Below are 26,753 nucleotides of genomic sequence, written 5' to 3' on the forward strand. Positions count from 1 at the left end.
CTGAATGTCAGTTTTGATGTTCTATTTTAATCTACCAGATGGCAGAGAAACGGGTGATTTATGACTAAGTCTTAATTTTGTTGAGTGAACACCAAATGTGTCACCCTTTTGCTAGCAGACATCGTACGACATGGAGTGTCAAATGGACCTTTTCTCGCCCTTCAAAAATCCGACTTCCCGTGTAGGGTCTGAAACTGCAATCTTTGGATACAGAGGCCGACACTCTACCACCGAATCTACAGAGGGAGCTGGAAAGGTCTTGTGATATACTGTATTGAGCTACAGACTTACCTGGGGCATAAACAGTTTCCTGGTTCATCTTATCTTGGATTTGGCGATCACGTTGCTCTACCCAGCGAGGATCCAACAGTCCAATCCGCATGTGCTCCTGCACCTTGCTAGCAGGAATCTTCTCACCAGTGATAGGTGAGATAAGGAATTCATCTGGGGCTGGCGGTCGAGTTAACTTCACAGCTACAAAAATAAGGGGGGAAAAATATGCAAATGTTAGAAGTTAATTTCCAAAACAATCAAAAATCAAATCAAATATTAATTTGTCCATGTATAAAATAAAAAATAAAATAAAAATTTTAAAAATCTTTTCCTCCCAATGACATCATAGAAGAACACGAAAACAATGTATCAAATAGAAAAATGATTGTGCAAGTAAAATGGAAAAGCAGTATGGCCACAGCTTAGTAATTCTTCCATGCACTCGACTACTGCCATTGATTTGTGTAACATCTGCTACTGTTGGGCCGTACCATGCCTTAGAAGTGAGAAAGTCCACTTTTCTTTCCAGAAGAATGCCAAAAATTTGTTCTCCTTCAATAGTAAAGATTTTTCATACTAACTCATTTTTTCAACTGCATTTGTTAATGATGATGATGATGCTTGTTGTTTAAAGGGACCTAACATCTAGGTCATCAGCCTCTAATGGTATGAAATGAGACGAAATGGAATGACAAATTAAAAGTCCAAAATCCTCCACTGACCAGAATTCAAAACATGAGGACGAAGAATGAATGGATGGAAATGAATTTAAAACAATCAGTGGATCTGACCCGCACAACCTCAGATTCACAGAGAATGATGTAAAACAATAGTATTACTGACCAAGTGACTGCTTCTATAGCATAACACTGAATCGATGATGCTTGTAGTCTAAAGGAGTCTAAAATCCAAGTCATTGGCCCCTCATAATGGTACTTATTGCTAGGAATGTAGAACCATGGTATTTGTCATTTGCGGTACTAATCAAAAGTAGCGTAGACTCGCGGTATTCTACACATTATGGTACTACTCACAGGTAATAAAATTTACACATGTAATACAGACCTATGGTGTTTCGAATATTGCAGCGCCATTTACAGGCAACGCACAGGGACTCTCGTACTATCCCGTGGTGTTCCTCATATAGTGGGTACTAATCATAGGCAAGCCAGAACCATGGTGTCGCTCATATAGTGCTACTAATCACAGGTACTGTAAAAGCCATCGCACTCTCGTTTGCTACTAATCACAAACCTATTATGTACCTAACATAGTGGTACTACGCGCAAATAAAAGCGACCCATGGTGTTCCCCGCGTGGTGGTACTAATCACAAGTAATTTCATGGTTCTAATACAATCATCCCTTGGTCGCTCCTTTTAGTCGCCTCCTGTGACAGGCAGGGGATACTGTGGGTGTATTCTTTGTCTGCGTTCCCCACCCACAGGGGGTTGTGTGGTTAGTCCGCGAGAGGTATTTTATTTCCCTCAAGTCCGTCGGCAAGCCGGTTAGGACCTCCCAATCTGCCACCTGGGACATGCCACGTGGGAGTATCAGTTCTCCCCCTGCTACGCCAGCGTAGTAGGTTCATGGAACTGCATTTGTTAGTCCCTTCCTATTTCCCAGCACAATTCCAGTACGGTGATTTTTGTTTCTTCAGAAATTCCCTGGCTTATTTTATGCCACTATAAAACCGATCAGTAAACTTTTTTTTTTCAATTTGCTGTGTATGTTGCACCAACACAGCTAGGACTTAGGGCGATGATGGGATAGGAAAGGGCTAGGAGTAGGAAGGAAGCGTCTGTGGCTTTAATTAAGGTACAGCCTGGTGTGAAAAAGGGAAACCACAGAAAACCATCTTCAGGGCTGCCTGCAGTGCGGTTGAAACCCACTATCTTCTCCCGAATGCAAGCTCACAGTTCTGCACCTCTAACCACATGGCCAACTCACTTGATAATCAGAAAACGCATGGTGTCCAGTAGACCGAGTTATAGTTTATCAACTGTAAAACTATGATATTCTAGTACTAAATGACAAGTCAGTGTGGTGAAGGAACCAAAATACAAAATCACACAGATAATACATAACCAATGAACGAATCAGCAGGGGGTAACGTGTATCCTTATTCCCCATTTGCTAATTTTTGTGGGTTATAAATTTTTAAAGATTATGTCCCGAGAAACACATAGTAGATTTGTTGAGAGATACTGGTTTGGCCAGTAAAATTCTAAATATGATCTGCCAACATGTTCCAGAATACTTTTTACTTTGCTAGTTCGAGTTTCCATTGTTGTTGAACTTGATTGTGGAAGGGAGGAAACATGAAAAGCCCTGAATATTTGCAGAAATCACTTACATGAAAACATATTCTTACTGGAATTTTTTTTTTTTTTTACAATTTGCTTTGTTGCACCTACACAGATAGGTCTTATGGTGACGATGGAATAGGAAAGGCCTAGGAGTGGGAAGGAAGCTACTGTGACCTTAATTAAGGTAAAGCCCCAGCATTTGACTGGTCTGAAAATGGGAAACCACAGAAAACCATCTTCAGGGCTGCCGACAGTGGGGCAGATGCGTGCCCACAGCTGCGTGACCCTGACTGCACGGCCAACTTGCCCGGTCTTACTGGAACTAGAAAATGTCATATTTCCGAAAAATGTTCTTTCAGCACTTTCTTCTTTTGCTGTGCCATACTAAGAACATCATGAAATATCATCATATCCATGAGAGAGACATTAGCCCATTTCCAGCTTATCGAGTACTTTTGCAATGGCAAGCTCTTCTTAACCTTTTCACTGCCGAGTTTCGATGACCAGGAGAACCCTCTGGGCCAGCTTTTTTTAAAAGGAGAAAGCACTTTTACAGATACATTTTTATTGATACTATTAATGGAATGCATATTGTACCCCTTAGCCCCGCAGCCCAATACGGGGTCAGGGATGAAGTGAGATTATATTTTACATCATATTTTTACGACCGGAAGCCCTTCCTGATGCAAACCTCAGTTGAGAAGATAATGAATATGAAATGAATGATGGTGAATGAAACTGGGTAAGGAAGTGGAAGGAATCGGCTGTGGCTTATGAATAGGAACTGTCCCGGTATTTGCTTGGGAGTGCAAAAGGGAAACCACAAAAAAAAAAAAAAGTCACTGACGGTGGGGATCGAACCCACTTGCCTGCTGAATACAGAGCTTGGCTCCATAGCGGTAGCATGTTAACACGCACGGCTACTCCACTCCGTGATACTATTACTGAAATATAACATTGTTGTTCCAAGAACGGTATTATCATAATCTTTGAGGAAAATTAAATTTTTCTGAGGAAGGGGTGACAATTCCGCACGAGATTCATCGTTACTACTTTGTCTCGCACTTTCTTGTAGTTCAATATCGCCACCTAGATATTCTCCATCATCTTTATCAAAATATAGCTTTCCAGAATCACTATTTATGAGGAAACATTCAATTTCTTCGTCAACAAGAGATGAACAACTTTTTATTATAATTTTGGGTCCACCTTATTCAATACATAAAAATTGTTGCGTAGATGTAATTACAACATATATTTTTCAATCAGTACTAATTTCGACACCCCACTGCGTCATCATAAGCTGATAGAAGTTTGTACAAAAATTGTAGAAAAATTTACAATCATGTAAGTTTATCAGCATTTATCAGGGCTTTTTGTACGTACAAAAAGAAAGCCCTCCTAAACTTACAATTATATAAGGTTCATTTATTTTTGGCCCAAATGTTATCTCCGTTGGAATGGAAAAGGCCCTCCTAAATTTACAATTAATAAGGTTCATTTATTTTTGGTCCAAATGTTGTCTCCATTGGAATGGACAACTACATGTGGACTTTAAATATTAACGATTTTAACCAAGATTCCGGTTTTGTAAAAGTTCTTTCAACTCAGGCGACCATAACAGTTGAAGAAACCCCAACTCACGCAGTGATAAATTCTAGTCAATACAATTTGAGAAACCCCAATTCACACTGTGATCAATCCAATCCACAATTGGAAGTCTCGTCATAATAAAATAATTCATTGTTCATAAATTCTGGCAAAGTTAATGCACTTATTGTACATATTGTAAGCTATGTAAATAGCATAAGACAACTGCCATCTCCAATGTACCGAAGTTCATCTTCTCCGCTGAGGACATCACCCATAACCCAGGGCAGGCGCCCTGCATATTTATGACCCCTGGAGAGCGGATGTCCCAGGAATTGGGCTACCTGTTGGTCTGCGGGTTGTATTGGGTATTTCAACCAGCCCTACATACTGTAGGGGCCCCCCTATCCGCCATCTGGGGGCACGCTACACCCACAAAGGCTGAGGATATTTGCTGAGGCACAAGTCAGTACACATCTATATATATAAAATAAGAGTTTTGTCTGTACATTGCTCAAAATTTGAAAAAAATTGTATTTCTGTATCGTTCATGTACACAGTAACAAGGAAACGCACTTTTTTCTTTTCCGTAATTTCTGTCTGTCTGTCTGTCTGTATGTATGTACACGCATCACTTGAAAACGGCTGAAGAGAATTTAATGAAAATTGGTATGTATATTCGGGGGATGAGCCACTACAATCTAGGCTATAAATTATTTTATTCACGCTGAATGAAATGGTAGTTTAGGGGAAGGCCTAAAATTCAATTCTCAAATATTTATATTTTAAGTGGTCCTGTCGATAAATACTACATAACTAAAGTTACATAGAATTAAATTTCCGATCATTTATGTCTTATACAATTTTACAGTACCGGCTATGATAACACTGATATTCATGAATTTCGATTTTTGTTGCTAAGTCCACATCAACGCCGAGCCACGAGAAAATGGGTTAACAGAATTTAATGAAAATCGGTATATAGAGTCGGGGAAGAAAAAACTGTAGTCTAAGCTATAAACAATTTTACTGAACCTGGGTGAAATGGTAGTTTAGGGGTAGGCGCCTAAAATTTAATTTTTAAATACCTTCGTTATTGCTCCTATAGAAAAGTACTACATAACAAAAGTTATAGAGAATACAATTTCCGTTCATTTATGTTTTATTCAGTTTTACCGTACCGACTGTGATAAGAGTAGTATTTCCGAGGCGGAAGAAAACTAAATGCGAAGGCGTACAATATGGAAAGCGCATAACATTGATCATCAATAACATTACCTTGACCATTGTTTATAATAATAATGTTATTGGTTTTACGTCCCACTGACTACTTTTTAAGGTCTTCGGAGACGCCGAGGTGCCGGAATTTAGTCCCGCAGGAGTTCTTTTACGTGCCAGTAAATCTACCGACACGGGGCTGTCGTATTTGAGCACCTTCAAATACCACCGGACTGAGCCAGGATCGAACCTGCCAAGTTGGGGTTAGAAGGCCAGCGCCTTAACCGTCTGAGCCACTCAGCCCGGCTGGACCATTGTTTGTTGTGGTGTTCTTTGCCTCTTATCGTGCCCTAAACTCTGATAGATGGGATTACTGTTGCGTACCGAGTATAACAGCCTGACTCAATATTGGCGGGAAAGAGCTGGGGAGTTAAAAAATTGTTTTCTTTAGCATGCCATTCCTCTGGTTCATACATTGTCTGATACTGCTGGTACGTAACACACTGGTTCATCAGTATTCCAGCTATTCACTCCCTACTCTGACACGCTGTTTTGAATGAGCAGTGTGCAGATTTGGCAGAGGCTCGCTTACTAATAGTAGTATGACCTGGTCTAGAATTACAATTTAAGCTTATTCCAAATTACAGCACTACAATTCATTAATAATTCAAAATTCAACCCTGAAATGAGACGTTACTTAAGAAAAGCGTCTTCCTCTTCAGTTTTATTAAATTCTATATTCATTTTGTTCGAAATTAGCAGTGAAGAGGGGTTTTCTCCTCTGGCTTGGAGGAAAATTTGCCTCCAAGTCAGATAGATTTTTCCGCCACCAGTGTAGTGAAATGAGATTTTCCGACTCATCGGGTACTCCTAGGAAAGAGATTAGTAAAAGGGCATAGCTTTGTCCTCCTGGGACTCCCCGCTATTCGACCCCCCTTCCCCAACGAAAAAAGATGAAGAGTGTTCACGGATCAAGGCTGTGCGGCTTGGCCATTCTAGCTCTGGAACTTTGGACTGTTAGATCGGCAGCGTAGTACTGTTAGTTAAAAGTGAGAAAATGTGTTGTTTTTCATTTGATCGAGTATTTCATATTGCTTTTAATCGTGCCATTCCTACTGACGTCATTGTAATGACCTATGTTCATTTCACTTGGGAAAACCACTAAGGCAGTCTTTCTGAGAATGTAAAAAAGCAGGTGGAGAGTGAGTGTCTGCCATTATAATGAAAACTCCCCAACCTGATTGTGACAGAGTAGGCAAGCAGACCTACCATCACAATGAAAATTCCCTAACCCAGTCTTCATATGAGAAAAGACTTCCCCGTCGCATTTCTAGGGTAACGTTGCTATGCAATATAATACAATCTTGCTCACAACGTGTACACTACTTAACATAGAATTCTGTATACAATGTAGAATTCCGTAGCGAAGCACGGGTACATCAGCTAGTGGGAAATAATACAAACTTTTTAAATGAAACGTGCACAAATAAAACGACTGCAGTTTTTATAACATTTTAACACAAAAACATAAAATTCCCGGTCTTATATTAGGACCAAAACAGTAATAGGCAATTCCCAGACCTCTCATGGCTTTACATATGTAAAGTGCAACATCTGTTCCGGGTTCGATAAAATAATCGTATACAATAAACTAGATTTGTGTTAAGAAGGAGCAGTTTCGATTCCTGCCTGAAAGCCCAGCGACTATACAGAGCCCTGAGGGAAATGCCGAAAACCTGTTCGGCGATACAATCAAAAAAGTAAAAATATAAACATCTAACCCTGGACATAATGTGGACATTTTACAAGTATGAACATTTGACGAAACTCATTCTGTCTTCCAGTAGAGCTGTTGAAATGCGCTCTATCTCCTTCCAATTGTCGTGGCCACTCTCTGCTTTATGGTTTCTGAGGATTCTCTAAACAATACCGCCTGAATGCGATGCTAAGATGGTCCCTTATGCAAATTTACCGCAGATCGTTTTTCCAGTACAGTACTTGCTCTAATTATCGCAACGACAGGGCGTTTACACGAAGATCTATAAGTGTGCCGTAGAAGTCCTTTCGTGAGATACAGTTTCTTGAAAAACGCTTGATTGAGGATTTAGCGTCGATGGGACTGAAATTTTTGGACGGTTGATCCGGGAAATAGTTTCTTCAAGGAACAGATAATGCAGGATTTTTATAACATAATTTAATTAGGATGCTCGCGGGACCACGCAATTTGAACATATAATCCGTGAAAACGTACTTTAGGGGAACGGATAATCGAGGTTCCACCGTACATAATTCCTCTTTGTATAAACTAGTATTTGCCCCAATTTGTCCTCTCGAATTCAAACTTTATCTTCATGTTCCAATTTTTTACAATTTGCTTTACATCGCACCAACATATAAGTCTTATGGCAACGATGGGATAGGAAAGGCCTAGGAGTGGGAAGGAAGCGGCCGTGGCCTTCATTAAGGTACAGCCTGGTGTGAAAATGGGAAACCACGGAAAACCATATTCAGGGCTGCTGACAGTCTGGTTCAAACCTGCTATCTCCCAAATGCAAGCTCACAGCTGCACGCCCCTAACCACACGGCCACTCACCCGGTCATGTTCCAATTTTATCTTCATGTTATGATCTTTCCTGTTTTCAAAAACTCTACTCAAGCTTACTCATCTACTAATGCCACACCATGCCATCTCTCTACTGACAGCTCGGAACATACCGCTTAGTAGAGAAGCTCATCTCCTTATTCCCTAGTCTTCCCAGCCCAGATTTGCAACATTTTAGTAAAACTACTCTTTTGTCAGAAATTAAACAGAACAAATCGTGCTGCTTTTCTTTGTACCTTTACCAGTTCTCAAATCAAGTAATCCTGGTGAAGGTTCCATTAACTGGAACCATACTCTAACTGAAGTCTTACCAGTGACTTATATACCCTCTCCTTTACATCCCTCTTACAACCCCAAAATACCTTCATAACAATTCAAAGAGATCTGTAACCTTTATTTACAACCTTGTTAATGTGATTACTCCAATGAAGATCTTCCAATTTATTAATACCTAGTACATACAGTGGTTCCCATATGGTACTTTCACTCCATCAACAGAGTAATTAATACAGAGATATTTCCTATTGACAAAACTTACTACCTGACATTTCACCCCATTTACCATCAGATGATGACCATGATGATGATGATAAATCTATAGGTAACAGCTCAGTGTACTTGTTGGAGATTATGCCCACATGATACCTAATGTGCCTGTGGTGTGTGTTTCATATTTAATTAGGACTTATCATCATCATCATCATCATCATCATCATCATCATCATCATCATCATCATCATAATTTCTTCGCTCCAGCAAGCCGGGTGCGGTTGTGTACGAGCCTCCTACAGTTTGTTCTATCCACAGATGCTGCTCATATATGTGTCAACAGTTCACATCTCTAATTTCAAAGTCCTTCATTATCGTTTTTCCCAAACATCACGAGGTCTTCCTCTTGGTCTCTTCCAAGGAACATTAAGGTCAAAGTATGTTCGAGGAATCCTGTAAGGGTTCATTCTTTTCATGTGACCATACCATTGCAATCTCTTCACTTCTAGAGTCTCCAGCATGCTTCTTTCCAATCCAAGTTGTTGTCGAATATCCACATTCCTTATTTTATCCATTTTTGTTTTTTGTTAACAAGAATGGAGGAACTTCATTTCTGTTGCCTGAAGACGACTCTTTGTTGGTCCAGTAAGTGTTGCTGCTTCCAGGCCATACGTCAATATAGGTACTAGATATATTTTGTACAAGCTGATCTTGGAAACTAACAGAAATGTTTCATCCCAAAGTATTTGATGTACAGCGTGATAGAATTTGGAAGCTTTCTGTATTCTGTTACTAATCTCTTGATGTATGGTATTGTCTGATGACAGAACACTACCTAAATACTGGACGTAGGCTACAATATCCATCTCCTCATCTCCAATTATTAGATGAACAGTTGGAGAGTTTCTACTCATCACCAAGCCAACTGTCTTCGTTTTGCTGATTTTGAGACCTAAGGTTGTAAAAGCTTCATGCCAGAGATCTAGTCTAGTTTGTACTTCTGCTTCTGTCTCATCCCATACCATTACATCATCAGCAAAAAGCAGAGCATTAGTTGTTGGATCCTTTTTCTTAACTGCTTTTAAAACTTCATCCATTATGATTATGAAGAGAAGTGGTGAAAGACAACTTCCTTGCTGGACTCCACTCTTCGTTTCGAACCAACCTGACTGTCCATCCTGGACCTGGACACAACACTTGGTTTCATCATATAATCGTTGACCTCGTGCTATGATGTCATCGGGCACTTTCTTATGTCTCAAACATTCCCATATATGCCTGCGTGGTACATGCTCATATGCTTTCTCGATGTCCAGGAAAACAGTTATAAATGTTTTACCTTTCTCCCAATACTTCTCATAGAGCATTCTGGTGGCAAAAATGAGGTCTATAGTTGATCTATGATGTCTAAATCCATGCTGTTCCTCTTCAAGGGTAGGTTCAACATATTTTCTAATCCTGCTATCAAGGATGGATTCGTAGATTTTGAAGCCATGTGACAGCAGAGTTATACCTCTGTAGTTGGTACATTTCTTTCTATCACCTTTTTTCAACAATGGGATGATAGGACTAGTATTGGTAAAGAAGTGGCAGTGACCAAGAAATATATTAGATAACATGCATTTGCTTACTTGGAACTGAAGGGGGAAAATAAAGGAAACCATTTTGAGGGTGGCCAACAGGAGGAATTTATATTTCTTGATTGTGACGCCATGACTAAATGCAATCAGTTCTCAACTCTCGAACTATCCCTCAGTTCAATGAAGAGCCAGGTGTCAAATCCTGACCAATTAGGCATGAAGCTACTGTGCTTATCACAAAACAATGGCAGCTGCCTTGAGAATATAAAATAAATCTTTGGCAATATATTTAAAAGTCTAATGCCCTTCGCAGAAAATATCCTCACCTTGTTTAGGATCATAACCCTTCTTGACCACCACTTTATCCGGAGCAGGAGGTAATGGTGGAGGCTGCTGCAATTCCTTGGGTGGAAGAGGAGGAGGAGCCTTCTTAGTGGCAGCAGGAGGTGCAGCTGGTGTTTGAGCTGGAGAAGGTGTGTCGTCTTCATCACTGGACTCTTCTTCCATGTCCTGAACCTGAAACAAGCAGCATTTACATTTTCCCCTATGCTTGTCAATTAGGCCCAGACTTTGATGACATGTCATCTTTAAAATGATGTATCACAGGCATTGCTAATTTGCATAGAATCCTGTGATTGATACCTAGATTAGAGAAATGCTTAATTACAAAGCCATATTTTACTATCTTTAGTTTATAAGTCATTTTCTAAGGTTTTGTGCCATTATTGTGCCATTTAAAGTATGTTTTTGCTGACAAAAGACACCTTCAAGTAACACTGGCCTAGAAATTTAATTTTTTTTAATCGTTGCATAATGTTCAAATAGTGATTTTTCATATTTTAGGAATGCTGAATCTGGATCTAAAGTCAGTTTTTCTCTATCAGATCAGGTTTCTTTGCAAAATCAAAATTAATATACAAGACATATAAGACATACATACAGGATTAATACACTCTGTCATCACATGTAAGGAATGCTTGATTCTTCTTATTTTTACTCATCTGAACACTCCTATATTACACTGTTATATTTATGAGAATAATATAATAATAATGAATGTATTGTGTAAACACATTTGAGGAAAAACAATAATTAAGAGCACCAGTAAACATTGCTTTACCCGTACTGGTACTGTTTTACTGGTTACATGTTCATGAATGATTATCTAGAGTTTCAATTTTCTGATATCTTCACTTTTAGGTTTTTAAGTATTTTAAGAAACTTCTTTGTGTTGCTTTTTGCTTGTGAGCTGTAGTTGGATTTTCTCTCTTAAGTAATCAGGAGTAATCTGCCAGCAAGTTCTTCTTCCATTTCCCTTGATATCTGCATTCTATTTCCCCAAGATCCGGGTGTAATCTTTTTCCTTATTCTTCGCTCAGCATTCTTAGGTTCTCAGGGAAATAGTCCAGACGTGAATATAACATGTGCACCTTTAAGCTCATACTGCAGTCTAAATCTTAGAATGAAACAAGCATTCTCTGTACCATTTGTTTGTATGCTGGGTCTTTTGTGTTGTTAAGAAAATTTAAAACTACATTCCAAAATGCTTTCCATGCCAAATGTTCTGCTGCGCACATAACGTCTTCAAAATTAGCATCAGAATGAAGGTTTCTGATGTCTGGACTTGTGAATCTTCGATTTTAGAATTACTGATACCTGGGAGTCAATGACACAGACTTTAGTATTATTAGAGGTATAGGTAAATAAAAACTTATGAATGAACTAGAAAATGTATACAACTTTTTGACCAAGCATATAATTATAACCAAAATCTTAATGATGTTACTGAAGTTAAAAATTCTTTATATGAATTAACACCTAAATTATTATGCATTTTGAGTTTGAAACAGATTCATATCCCTACATTTTTAAATCTTTATACTTGAAAGCTCCCTCCAACGTGCTAAACACTATGTCCTCCCACGCTACGCCTAGTAACTCCCCTCAGACAACAGCACCTGTGATCAAAGCTTCACCTACTCTCTTCCCCTCTACGTTTCTCACCGCCACTTCCACACCGGTACAACACCAGGAGTAGAAGTGTCAGTCAAGCAGGCAATACCAGAACAGTTAGACGCATCCAACACGATATGAACAAGTAACACGCATTTGGCGTTCGTGTATAAGGAGGTCATCTTACAACATAAGTTAATCCGTCAATACTTTCCTCTTGTTACAGATAATTTTTCGGTCACATCTAAGGCTAAAAACCAACTCACAACAACTGAGCCGACTGTCCTTACAAAACCGTCATTAAGAACTGCTTCACTATTAAACAACAGTCCCAGTTGAGATTTTTCGAGAACTTTTTATTCTTTCAGTATCAACACATATGGCAGGAAGCAAGATTTTCCTTTAACAATTATCACAACATTAATTATTCTAAAGTTACAATGAATACTTCTTATCCAATTGCACAGCACGGTCCGACATATGCCTCTGGTCTTAAAGTTAATGTTGCATAGGTCACATCATGCATGAGTTAAGGTCTCATTCAGGTTTTAAACTACAAAAGTTCCCCTAGAAGAAGGTGTCATTGGACCCACGTCTTTTAATGGTACAATGATAGCGTAAATTGAAGAAGATCCATCTTGGTTTTAGACATTCTACACTCCACATAAGTTAGGACTGACCATGTTCTAAATTTTAATAAAAAGTGTACTTTATCACAAGTTTCCATTAACCATCATTTATTCTGTCCATACATTTTATTGTCGCGGCCACCAAATTAGGCGGGTGAGGAAAACTGCGCTGTCGTCAGATATGGGAACGGCAAAGCGACAGATGGTCGAGAGTCACTTACCTCCGAGCACGGATTGGCAACGCTGATCGTGCAGTGCTGTCTAGTTGAAGCCCATCCGCTCCAGGCCACCTTACCCGAGTCATTCCCTGTCATGCAGCCGTTGAGCTCGCAGTTAAAATGGATAGTGAAAGTGAAATGTTTTGGGCTCAAGTCAAGAGAGAAGTGGCAGAGGAGACCAAGGCATTCAAAATAAAGGACGCAGAAAAACTCACGTCAGAAGCCATCGACCGTGTGACTGCTGCAGATTGGGAAAAGTGCTTCAATCGCGCGGAAAATCTTCAAACAGACGATTGGACCAAGGAAATAATAAAGAACGAAAGAATGGAGCTATTCATCATCAATGTAAATGACGACTCGACGGATAGTGAGATGTGTGATCATAGTGACTAAGAATTCTCAGACTGCCTTGAAGCTAGAAACCGATTCTTAATTCATTGTAAATTCATGTTAACATATTCTTTAAAGTAGTTCTTTTCCCATATTACTCAGTACAATATACAGTATTCAAATATTTAAAGTTATAATGTAATAAAACTTATACGGATTGATATGTAATCCGAAAGTATTTACGGCGGCCTGCAGCCTGTGCTGGCGCACACGCCCCAAACTGCCTCAGCCAGTGACATTTACATGATCGCTTTCCGGGCCATTTTGCAGGAAAATTACAAGACTCGCGGAAATATGTTTCAGATAAAAAATATAAGTCAGGCAATTTTTTACATTTTTCCCGCAGACAAAATTTTATTGGCTGAAGAAATAAAAACTTGGCCGCTTACTGAAATTTTCAATACATGACTCTACGGATTTAATTTACTCGTTCAAGATTTTATTTTTAATAATTATTTGAAGTGGTTTATATGGAAAATAGTTATACCACTGAAATCAGCAATCTCTTCTGAAGCTTGTAGTATAATTTGTTTTGAAACTTTGTATGAAGTAACGTCAGGAGATAGAGAGAGAACAACTTGCCTCGCGGTCCGAAATGATGTGTTCAGTTAGACATTTCTTCGCCATTTGCTACATAACCTTGGCAACAGCGTAATTTCTCTGACCCGCCTAATTTGGTGGCCGCGACTATAGATGTTTTCCAGCGTGTTAATTTTAAGATGTCACGATGTTAAAAGGATTATGAATTGTAAACTTTATATCTTAGAAGGATTGTTAAGGTCCAAGACCAATGACTAAGGTTGAGTTAAGACTGATGATGCCCCTAATAGAGGGTGAAACATGTACCTAACAAGACTATAATATTATATAAAAGTTTAACCATAAGATTCTTGGTATGTATTGAAAAGGTGGTCTTTTTAAATGTTCTTGTAATATTCTTGATATATGGTCAACTTCAGTACGGAACAAATATGAGAGTTGTAACTTATGTCCTGTAATGACTATACAGCAATTCTATAGTTCTTTCATTTCAAAGACAAGTTTTCAGCCTTCAGCTGACAAACTCTACAAAATCAGCCCAAAACAGAACCAGAAAGACCATTTACCACAGCAAAGACTGTAACAAAATGCTGTATACAGCATCATATTTTGAGGAATACCACACAAAAAATACTATTAACCATGAACACTGATTTTGTATTTTTTTAATTTCTTCATGCATAACTAGGCCATTTAAAAAATATAATGTACAATGTGCCTGTTAATTAATTTACAATGGGGTTTATTAATGTGTGTGTGAAAGTCTGAATTGTGGTGTATGCCAGTGCTTCGAAAACCAGAGTCTCAAAGAGTTAAGTATGCGAGGTGAGAGCAGCAGCTGATAAAAAATTGACCATTCAATCGCATATCAGTTGGAACAAATACGTGCATGGTGTTCAGAATACAGTCATCAAAAGAAGAGTTATCAAATATTACTCGTTAAGAGCACATCCACAAGCACAGGCACCTCTGCGGCTTTTCATAAAGGACTGTGTGAGGTTTTCATTTCTGAAAATATTCCTTTTTGGAACAATCCAAAAATAAAAAGTTTCTTGGGTAGGTTCACAGGCCATTCTACCCCGGCCCAATCAACACTACAGTAAGAAAAAACTACTTGCTGACCTGCTACAATGAAACAATTCAGAAAATGCGGGAAAGAGTCAACGGAAAGAAAATTCTTGTTTCAACATATGAGACTACCGATGTAGATGCTTGGCACATTACCATCAAACTCATGGGAACTTCAGAAAGAGATAAATTCCTACTCAGAACTGAAGCTCTGGAATCTGTAAACCATTCCACTCACCCACTCTTTTTTTTCTTTTTCTTTTTTTTCGACAAATCAATGATTCTGTTTTGGGGGCAGACGGTGTAAGACATGATGACATTTTTCTCTTTGTAACAGATGCTGCATTGTATACTGTCAAGGCTGCCAGGACAATCAAAGCATTTTACTCCAAAATGGAGCATGTAACTTGCCTTGCTCGTATGCTACACATATTTATGGAAGAGGTCAACTTTTCCAGAAAATGATAAATTTGTGTCTATATTAAGAAGGTATGTGTCAAGGCTCCATCACGGAGAGAACTACTTATTTCTCTAGCATCCGGTATTTCACTGCCTCTGCAGCTCACCATTACACACGCTGTGATATGTGGATCACTGCCTTTGTAATAATGCTGTTCCAGTCTTCCATGTAGTGAAACGTGCTGTAGATTCACTTGATTCTCAAGATTCAATGGCTATACATTCTGCTCAAAAACTGCTTTCAAGAGATGATTTACAAGGAAAATTGGCATACATCAAAGTGAAATTCGGCTCCTTGCCATTAACTATCATATGCCTTCAGAGAAGAGGAGCGACTCTACAAAAGATGATTGCACTAGTTGGAACACTGCAGAAAGTACAAGTGTGTGCAGTATGTGCAGATAAGTGTAGTGAAGTTGGTGACCTAGTGTGTATGAAAGTAGAACTGGTTATTGAGAAACACTGTGGCTACAAAACCTTGCACTCTATTATCCAGGTTTTGACAAGGGAAGATTTTACCACGCCTAATATTGAGGAGGAGCTAATATCGAGCACCTTAGGACATTTTAGGTACCGGTATGCCCCAATTGCAACTGCGGACATTGCAAGGAGCTTCTCAACATATAAGGAGATGCTTGAAGACAACCGACAGTCTTTTACCTTAGACTGTTATCTACTGCAATGTGGAAAAAAGCAGGTAAGTACTGAACACTACAGTTGTGTCCGGCTCCATGGCTAAATGGTTAGCATGCTTGCCTTTGGCCACAAGGGTCCCGGGTTCAATTCCTGGCTGGGTCGGGAATTTTTAACCATAATTGGTTAATTTCCCTAGCACAGGGACTGGGTGTATGTGTCGTCTTCATCATCATTTCATCCTCATCACGACGCGCAGGTCGCCTACAGGTGTCAAATCAAAAGACCTGCATCTGGTGAGCCGAACTTGTCCTCGGACACTCCCGGCACTACAAGCCATACGCCATTTCATTTTTACTACAGTTGTACAGTATGGAGATCTTTGATATTTCATTACGTTAGCCAGTAATGATTTTTTCCTGACATTTTCTCTTATGGAATGATACTGTAATGATACCATGCAGATATTCAGTGATTTTCTTTTCAGAATTGCTTTACGTCACACCGACACAGAGAGGTCTCATGGCGACGATGGGATAGAGAAGAGCTAGGAGTGGGAAGGAAGGGACCATGGCCTTAATAAGGTACAGCCCCAGCATTTGCCTCGTGTGAAAATGGGAAACAAGGAAAAACTATCTTCAGGGCTGCCGACAATAGGGTTCAAACCTACTGTACCCCTAACCGCACAGCCAACTTGCCTGGTCAGTGATTTTTTAATGGAACAATACATGCAAAACCTGCAGAACTGGAATTATTATCCGACTCCTTAGCTGAATGATCAGCTACGAGTTCTATTCAGAGGGTCCCAGGTTCAATTCCTGGCCAGGTCAGGGATTTTAATTGTGTCAGGTTAATTCCTCCAACTTGGAGACTGGGTGTTTATGTTTGTCCCAAGACTCTCCTCTTCATATTCAGACAACATGCCACACTACGAATCACCACAGAAACACGTACTAGTGAATACATCCCTCCACATTGGATTGGCAGCAGGAAAGGCAACCGACCGTAGAACAGGGCCAAATCCAAATGGGTGTGAAACAGTTTGCAACCGTGACCCCAGAGGTATGGGAAAAGTAGAAGATAATGATTATCATCATCATCATTTAGATTGTTTTAGACGTATAAAATCGCAGTTCACAGAAAATGAATATCTTCTTTCCAATTTTAATCTTTTTACTGATTTGAGTATATTTTTATTATTTTAATGGTATTTCATAGGTCATACATGTAACAACTGTACGAAACTTGTAGCCATTTTCTTCAGTGATCGCCAATTTAAAAAATCTTTGGCCCCACAGATCACTTGACCTAATCTACCCAAACCACTACTTATGGGGCTACCTTAAGGACAGATGTCGTATAAAGCAATATCGCCCAAGAATCATCAGGGAAGTGGTTGAAATACGTAAACCCCCAGATAATTTCAACCGTGATACAGGCTACAACCTCAGTGAATCATGGCTACCTATTATAACAGCCATTAGAGAATGATGCTTTACTGTTGCCATTCATTGTCTCTAGCATAGGGCTAAAATGGCATCCCGTTTACATCTTTGGGCACCACTTTAAGCTCCTTGTTGATTTCTCCTAGCAACCTTTAATGCGTTGTTTCATTTCTCTGTTGTCCCCTGATGAAGAAAGGCAAGGTTCCTTTTGAAATGCGTAGTGAGTGTTTATATAGTTCATTACACGGCATAAGCCCAAAATATACTTCATGAATAGATCAACAAATTTTTTGACGACACTGAAGTGCTTGCTCCCTCACCAATTCATCCGATATCAACCCCACTGAAAATTCATGGGTCATTTATAAGAAGAGAATGGCGAAACTGGATAGATCAACGAAAGTGAGCAAGATACATTCATTTATCAAGGTGTCGTTTCATGATGAAGAAATAAAAAATTAGCAAGAATTTGGTGGAAGCCATGCCGAAACGAGTCTGCTGTTTTGAAGAACAAAGGTGGTCCCATAAAGTATTAAGGTATGACTTTCTGTAATTGCAGAAATCATTTTCAGGTTTTTTTTTCTTTTTTCTTTGTGCTGCAGCTTATGAAATTTAATCAGTTCCTACACTTGAACTTTCAGCATGGAATTAAACAGAACATTTTTAACTTAACTTGCAACCAGTTTTCACAGTATCTTTTTAGAGATTAATGAAGGGACCCTGTTTGTTTGTGTGTTGTAATATGATGCAATAGGAATTATAAGCCCCAAATTATGTTCCAATTTAGGGATCAACTTTTCTTTTAACCAGTGAAGGTAATTCTCACTACTCGTGAGGTAGTCTCCATATTCTTCATTGGGCAGATTAATCAGCAAAGTGTTAGGAATGAATCCTGGATCACCAGTCAGTCTACTTCAAAACATGAGGGAATAGTCCCGACCAAGCGAGTTGGCAGCGAGCTTCAGGGGGGCATTACTGTTAGCTGCCATCTGGAAGACGGTAAGTTTGAATTCCATCATTGACAACTCTGAAGATGGTTTTCCATTTTCCATTTTCACACCAGGCAAATGCTGGGGTGTAACTTAAATAAGGTCAGCCAGGGCATTATCTTACAATGTCTACCCCCTTTTTCATCCTTCTGTCGCCGAAGAAAAGAAAAGAAAATAACATAAAAGCAGTGCTATCATCAGTCCGGTCTTTAGGTGCAAATGGCTATGTACATATGTTTTGTCTTCATATATGATAGGCCAGCCTTCTTCCTTGTATTTTTTTATGACTGTACAGGGAAACACGTGGCTATTACAGCTGGATAAAGCCTTTGTAAGGCCGACCCTCCAATGAGGGTGGGTGACGTCTGCTGTGAACAGGAAACTGCATGTTAAAATTTTCAAAAACATTTTCAATACTTGACCTTTTTACTCCAGTGGACTGCTGTAGCATTCATATGGGAGCGATACCACACGGCTGGTGGACTCCTGTATCAGTTGTGTGTTGTTCGGGTTTTCTGTGCTACGGCAGACTGATGTACGAGTTCAACCTTCATTACATTTAGCAATTGTCTTGTAAGTCTTCAGTTACTGTTGCAGTCCCCAGATGTCAGAGGCAATCAATTAAAAGGTAAGGGTTTGTGTGTCCTTCACACTCGTCATTTGCCGAACTGCTCTTCACTGCCAATGTATTAGCGCTTCTCTAGGCAGCTTCAATGCATTGTGGTACCATATTTTAAAACTGTATACCGCAGATGAAGCTGTTATCCTCGTACCAGGTAGTGACTCTGAAGAAAATGAAGACAAGAAAGATTTAAGTCTGCCAATGCAGTGTCCAAATCCACAGAACTAAAAGAAGGATGCGAAGCTTCGCATTAATGAAAATGGCTAAAATATACGCAAAGATATTGGACTGAATTATATACATTAACAAAAAATAGTCAACCTGCCATGTCTTAACAACGTGAACAAATGTGAGCGAGAAAGTAGACACCAGAAGGTATCCCGTAGAATGGACATTGCCAGCCACCATAGGCAACCGTCCCCAAGGCCACGCGGCCACTCTCACTTCACTGAAGTGAAAAGGTTAATGGACATATTTAGTTTTCAACAAAAATTGTCTTCCACCTGAAACAAGACCTTTTTTGCAGTGAACCTTAACGTATACTGCACCAGTGACAAAACTCACTCTGTGTATGAATAATACAAATCCACATATTGAATATTAACAAAAAATAGTCAACCTGCCATGTCTTAACAACGTGAACAAATGTGAGCGAGAAAGGTATTGACAGTACCTCTCTTTCTGTCCAGTGTGTCACTAGAAACTCCTCCTTCCCTTCCTGAGTCTTCTCTGTGCTCTACTTCGGGAGAGTCCACTGGTATCTGTGATCTGTCAGTCAGATTCAGGTAGGCCCATTAGCTAGCTTCGCTATCTTTTCCAAGTGCCAACAAGATCTGAAGGCATTATACTATACTGGAGTACCTGTCAGTTTCGTGCATCTGCTTTATGCAGGTCCAAGAGTCTACGTTGACACAAAAGCATCCAACAACTTTCATATTACAACTGACATCCTCAAAGGCTCGGTCCTATTAGTACTTCTGTTTATCCTTGAGATGGACACTGTTACAGCAAACATGCACTGACAATATTGGACAATTCTATTCAATGTCATTCTGCTAGCTGTCAAGAAATGGGTTTTATCTCCAAAGTAAAATCCAAAGAAAGAGTGTGTACTGCAAATCAACAAAAATAAAACTGAGTACTGTATTTGCTAGCATATTAAGATATGTTTTTCAGCTTTAAAAAGTACGAGCGTCCAATGTGTGAGAATTTCCCATTTTGTACGGTGAAAATATGACTTTTAGGTAAACTTAACGGACAGACCTCAGTATTCCCCTTTAAAATTATTTTCAAATTTCATCGTTACATCATAATCATCATGATCATCATGAATTCCATCCAGTCAGCCGGGTAGGATGTTTAAGAACGATGTGCCTCCATTTATTAGTCTTGGTAAGTTTCTTTTCTCTCTAGAGCATCCCTTGTTTCTCCTCTCTTATCTCGTCTAACCACCTTTTTCTAGGGCGTCCAATTAGTCTTCATCCTGGAACGATCTTTTCAAAATACTTCCTTGGTGTTCGAGTCGCCTGCATCCACTTAACATGTCCTAGCCACTTCAGCCTTGCAATGCTCAACCTTTCTTCCATGCTCCGGCTGACCTACAGGTCTCTTCACATCTGATCATTCCGAATTCTGTCCTTCCTTATTTTCTGTACAGCTGTTCTAAGGAACTTCATTCACAAGCTTGCAGTTGACTTACTTCTCTTTTATGTATGATGCAACTCTCCAGACTATATGTCATGATGGGCAGGAGATAAGTCTTAAACATGGTCTGTTTAGCCCTCTGAGGAACTCCCTTACCCCATACTATGTTCTGTACTTGCTGGAAGAAGTTGGATTGTTTTTGCACCCTGTTCAACACTTCATTCTTCGTACTCCCATCATTTGATATTGTACTCCCCAGATATTTCAAGGTATTCACATATTCAGTTCTCTCTCCCTCGAGGGTGAGGATACAAGGTGTATTTGTCCTGCTAACTTTCACTACCACTGTTTTGCCCATGCTCACATTTAACTTTCTTTAAACTTGGTGTTCCAAAGAACCAATCTCCTCTAAACATCTCTCTCAGTTTCTTCCTAAACGGCAACATCCGCAAAAACAAATACATTAAGGTCTTTCTTATCTACTCCTTTGATTTCATTTAAAATAATATCCATGAGTGATATGAAGAGCAAAGGGGAAAGAGAACTCCCTTGTTGGACACCTCTACTTATTTTTTTTAAATTAGTGCTTCTGGGATGTTATGTTTTTTTTCTAATCATTCACATATTTTTTCCTCTCTCTACCCTGCCATATGCTTAATGGGCACATTTAGTTTTCAACAAAACTGGTCTTAGTAGGTAATATTTAAAATCTTAAAACTGGATGGATTGTAATCTTATAAATGAAATTCTAAGGGGTACATTGTCTGTAATGTTATTTATTTTGCCAAATTTTGATATATTTATCAGTTTTACGTGGACCCAAGATCAGTAGTTTTTAGCTTTTATATCTGTCTGTCTGTCTGTCTGTTTGTCCCACCATCATGGGTGAACGGTTGAACATATCTTAACCAAAATTCATATTTAGCGTACTCATTCAGGACCAGGATTTGATATGCATATCATTTAAAAATCACTAAACAGACTGGGGGTTTATAGGAAGACCAGAAGATGTATTTTCAATCTTCTCTTACATTATTGATTCTATTTCAACCAAATGTCATATTTAGAGTCAATACGCATACTCTTTAAAAATCACTGAACAGACTTGTGGTTTATAGGAAGACCATAAGAGGTTTTTCAATTTTCTCTTATATGGTCGGTAGATGCAGAGTGGGTTTCGGCTTTTGGGTTTCGTCCCTTAAGAGGCCACAGCATGCTCGTGGTCCAACAGCTCTGTACTCTGACCGGCCAGCCGAACAGAGGAAAGTTGGCCACGGCTCTACCGTGGCTCTATGCCTCTGCATTCGGGAGACGAGCCTGGGGCACAGTGCCGGACTTCACGCCTGGCCCCACCCGCCGGCTGTCCTGAGAACGGTTTTCCATTCTCCTGCACTAAGGCGAATGCCAGGACAGTTCCTAGTATAGGCCACGGCCGCCCACCCCCTCACTTTCTCCGCATATCTCCTTCACCGTAACAAATCTCTCGGCCTGAGAGACGGCGACACCGTCTAAGAGGCCCGCCTCCCCCTTCAGGGGAGGAATGAAAACGTTTAGTAGTAGTAGTAGTAGTAGTAGTAGTAGTAGTAGTAGTAGTAGTAGTAGTAGTAGTAGTAGTAGTAGTAGTAGTAGTAGTAGTAGTAGTAGTAGTAGTAGTAGTAGTAGTAGTAGTAGTAGTAGTAGTAGTAGTAGTAGTAGTAGTAGTAGTAGTAGTAGTAGTAGTAGTAGTAGTAGTAGTAGTAGTAGTAGTAGTAGTAGTAGTAGTAGTAGTAGTAGTAGTAGTAGTAGTAGTAGTAGTAGTAGTAGTAGTAGTAGTAGTAGTAGTAGTAGTAGTAGTAGTAGTAGTAGTAGTAGTAGTAGTAGTAGTAGTAGTAGTAGTAGTAGTAGTAGTAGTAGTAGTAGTAGTAGTAGTAGTAGTAGTAGTAGTAGTAGTAGTAGTAGTAGTAGTAGTAGTAGTAGTAGTAGTAGTAGTAGTAGTAGTAGTAGTAGTAGTAGTAGTAGTAGTAGTAGTAGTAGTAGTAGTAGTAGTAGTAGTAGTAGTAGTAGTAGTAGTAGTAGTAGTAGTAGTAGTAGTAGTAGTAGTAGTAGTAGTAGTGGTTCTCACACTATTGACTATATCTCTACCAAACTTCATATTTACAGTCTAATCATCCAGGAGTAGGTTTTGATATGCATATCATTTAAAAAATCACTGAATAGACTGGGGGTTTAAAGGAAGGCAAGAGGTTTTTTTTTTTTCAATTTCCTCTTACGCTATTGATTACATGCAAAATCTGTGGACTATATGTGAAACACCCCTTCCTTTTTAAGTAATTTTTGTTATGTACATAATTTCCCTTACTCTTCATACGACAGAGAAAAATACTATTTTATACGGGCTTCGTGCTTTGCAACCAGTGACAGACACCGTTGCACACCTACAGTTATTCGAAGGATCTATAACAGGAGAAAATCAGAGGATGCATAATGTTTCTCTCAGCTCTGCCTCTGTGGATCAGTGGTAGAGTGTCGGCCTCCGGATCCCAAGATAGCGGGTTCAAACCCGGCGGAGGTAGTCTGATTTTTGAAGGGCGGAAAAAATTCCATTCGACACTCTGTGTCGTACGATGTCGGCATGAAAAAGATCTCTGGTGACACATTTGGTGTTTACTCAACAAAATTCATTAAATCTCAGCCATAGACGTCCAAGAGATTTTGGTTTACTCGGTCTGCCATCTAGTGGGCCTAGAGTAAAACGGAACGTCGCAACTGACGAGCAGACAGCCAGATGGCGTCAAATTGAAATGTCTGCACACGGTAGCCGAGGCCATACAATTATTACAGCTTGAAAATTAACCCCACCTAATGTATCTGAACACTGAGGAAATGCGAGTTAGAACCTTTCCTTTGGTGTCTGTCTGTAGGTAGGGCAGATATAAAGAGAGGCATCATCGTCAGAGCGCCACGCAAGTGGTCAGAGATACAATATGGAACCTGAGAACCATGGAGAATTACGTACAACTTTGGACCAGGAATTGTACCGTACAATAAATTCGGAAATCATCCTCAGTCTCTCTCGAATTTGTTCAGCTTCATCATATTTTCGTTACTGCCCCAGGCTGTCGTACGAAAATATTATTTTAACATATCCCATTACATGTGTGAATAGAGGGAACTTGTAATCCACTGCAAATTCCCGTGCGAAGAACGGGTACAAATGCTAGTACGTAATAAAACTAGTCAATAAATAGCAACACACTCACTTGTGCTGAACACACAATACCAAACACTTGCCATGAAGCATAGCAATTATTTCTTTAGCATACGTGTAAAGGGGATGACAATGTGCAGTATTTTTAGCATGTGTGCAGTGATTATTAGCAATGACAAGAAATGAAGGATGGAGTAGTAAAGTTCTAATTCAAGTTTTTAAACAACAATACATGAAAAAATGTAATCATGGCTAATTCATTTTCATGCGCACCAAATAACCCAGTATTGTTAAAATGCTTGCAGTAGTCAGTTGTACTGATATTCTTGACATTCTTTTTATAATGGATAGCAATAAATCAAAATATTCAACTTATACAGAGAGTGAGTAATGTGCCAATAATTACTGCTGTACTTTATTTCCAATTTTAATTTACTGTATACTGCATACCATCTGTGTTTTGTAACATCAGCTACACAACTCATGCTCCCCATCAACTGATAGATCAATCGGATGGTAGACTCGTTTGTAGTCTATCGCTGCTTTTTTGCTATATCATTATTCGTGTTACAGGTCATTTCATATTCAAGATAGTCCTTATTTTAATACGTCAAATTAATCTGTTATAAATTCTTCCTTGCATTAAAAAGGCTCCTCAGATTTTTATCATAAAAATTGGAAACAAAAAGTGCATCTATTTTTGCCAACTGAGATTGAGTCCAATGCGCTTTTTTACATCATACCACGAGTTACAGTAAGGCAGAACCATAATTTCTGAGCTTAGTTATACATTATAGCACTTTGGTATTAATGTCCCATGTTTACCTTTTCGGTACAACAAAAAAAAGTGCATTTTTATTTGTCACTTCCAGTTTCTCTTTTAGGTTGTGCCAATATCTGATCACAGTAGGTTGCACGTGACAATTTTTGGCTTCTGGTTTCACACTTGGTGTTTCTGCAAAGGACACAGGTTTTAATTTGCAAGCTGTGGTAAATCTACACTTCTTGTCATTCGTCTTATTCGACTCCATAATTTAAATACCAATTAGTGCTATTATTGTAGTGCTATGAAAGACTCTGCCATGAAGTGTAAGCCTTGTTCTTCTTTGACTTAACACAGAAGATGGTTTAGGATTAGACAATAGGCAGTGGAACATAGAAGATCCACATTCATCACCTGAGTGACTGTCCAATGAAAGACCACCTCAAATCACAGGCACTATCACCCATACTATCGTGCTATGATGCAGAATGCTGGCCAATTACAAAAAGTGATAATGTCGACTAAGCATCATGGAGACCAACATGTACTAATAGACAAGCAGTATCACTAATTGGATTGTCTCCTCAATGTAAATATCTGAAAACAAATGTGCGGCAAGCAGAAGTTAACAGGATAGCAAAGACAGGCTACGTACTGGAATTAATCACAAAGAGATCCAAGGCATGGCCTAAGCAATCCAAGTGTAAATCTGTACCCCGACAGGGTCCAATCAAATTAAAGTTAAAAAAAATTTATATAGCAGACTCTGCCATTCGGTATGACACGCTGCAGAACACGAAGAGAAAATATGCTTTGCAATACTACATTAATATTTACACAGCAGTTATTAAAAAATGTAAAGGAGGGCACAATTTTTGCAGTTACTTAGCAGTTGCACCTCCATGTAGATAACCAAGGTTCAAATCCTGATGAAATATGGGGTTGGAATTTTCACCTGAATAATCAAATGGCATCAAGAAGGGCATCCCTCTATAAATACCTTGCCAAAACAAAAAACAATCCAAGGTGGCTTTAACAACCCTGAAATACTTGGGGTACGTTGAAGAAAGATAGTTGTGAAGAAATTTAATATAATATGAGAAATAATTTACATTTAGATATCTACAAAGAAAGCCATGAGTAATGAAAACCTCAAAATTGATTAGAATATGTTTAATAAATGTTTTATTTTGTGTATCTACCACAAAAAGTTATAGACTAAGTATATTGTCATTTAAAAAAAAAGAGGAAAACAATAATTATCTAATACAAAAGATGATTTAGGATTAGACAACAGACAGTGGAACATAGATGATCCACATTCACCACTAAATATGTTTTGTTCAAAGGAAGAGTCTCACATAAGCTGCAATCTGTACCTGTGTATTATCCTTGGCCTCTTTGGACAGTTTATCCTCTTCTGCTGGAGTGTCTGCTTCTTCTTCTTCTGCTTCCTGATCCTGTTCCCCTTCGCCCTCACCTTCATCTTCACTCTCCACCTGCATCTCCACATCCTCACCTTCTTCCAAGCGTTCCTGAACACATAAATCCACTTTAGCACAAACTTGCATACTTATACAATAATACAAGAGGGGATCAAATTGAGATTTTATTTTTTTATTTAAAATTGAAAAACACAAGACAATTACAATTTATTTTTCCACATAGTTTCCTGCTTTGGAAATGCATTTGTCCCAGCGTATGGGCAGCTTTTTGATGCTCTCATCATAAAAAGAGCAGGTCATGTCACCAGGCAGTAGCGCAAGAAGTCTTCCACACTCTCGTCATCTTCAAATCGTTGCCCTCCTAGAGTTTCTTCAAGCGGTCCGAACAAATGGAAATCGCAGGCGATAAGTCCGGGCTGTAAGGAGGATAATCAAGTGTAGTCCAGTGCATTTCCTGTAGCTTGGAGATGGAGCTGCAGTATGGGGCCGCGCATAGTCGAATCGGATGGTCTTGTCTCTTGCAGCGATATGCAACCCTCACCTTGTTCAACAGCTCGCAGTAGTAAGCAGCATTGATTGTGCGTAGCTCACACAAAAATTCAATCAGCAAAATGCTTCGCCGTACGAAAAAACGGTTTCAAGAACCTTGCCAGCTGACAGTCGAGTCTTGGCTTTCACTGGTGCTGCCTCCCCTTTCCTCCACCATGC

At 39.3% G+C, this 26,753-nt stretch overlaps 1 protein-coding gene across 1 annotated transcript in view; it reads right to left on the reverse strand.

Annotated features, from left to right (window-relative positions):
* Sf3a1 (splicing factor 3a subunit 1) overlaps positions 1-26,753 on the reverse strand; it is a 164,122-nt gene that overhangs the window by 70,058 nt on the left and 67,311 nt on the right. The window contains exons 7-9 of the mRNA XM_067139124.2: positions 25,980-26,135; positions 10,387-10,576; positions 292-474 (exon numbers count right to left, since the gene is read on the reverse strand). Of these exons, the coding sequence (XP_066995225.1) occupies positions 292-474; positions 10,387-10,576; positions 25,980-26,135 (529 nt within the window). The remainder of the gene's footprint in view (positions 1-291; positions 475-10,386; positions 10,577-25,979; positions 26,136-26,753) is intronic.

The sequence above is a fragment of the Anabrus simplex genome, chromosome 1 (genome assembly GCF_040414725.1).
Source record: "Anabrus simplex isolate iqAnaSimp1 chromosome 1, ASM4041472v1, whole genome shotgun sequence".
Lineage (NCBI taxonomy): Eukaryota > Metazoa > Arthropoda > Insecta > Orthoptera > Tettigoniidae > Anabrus > Anabrus simplex.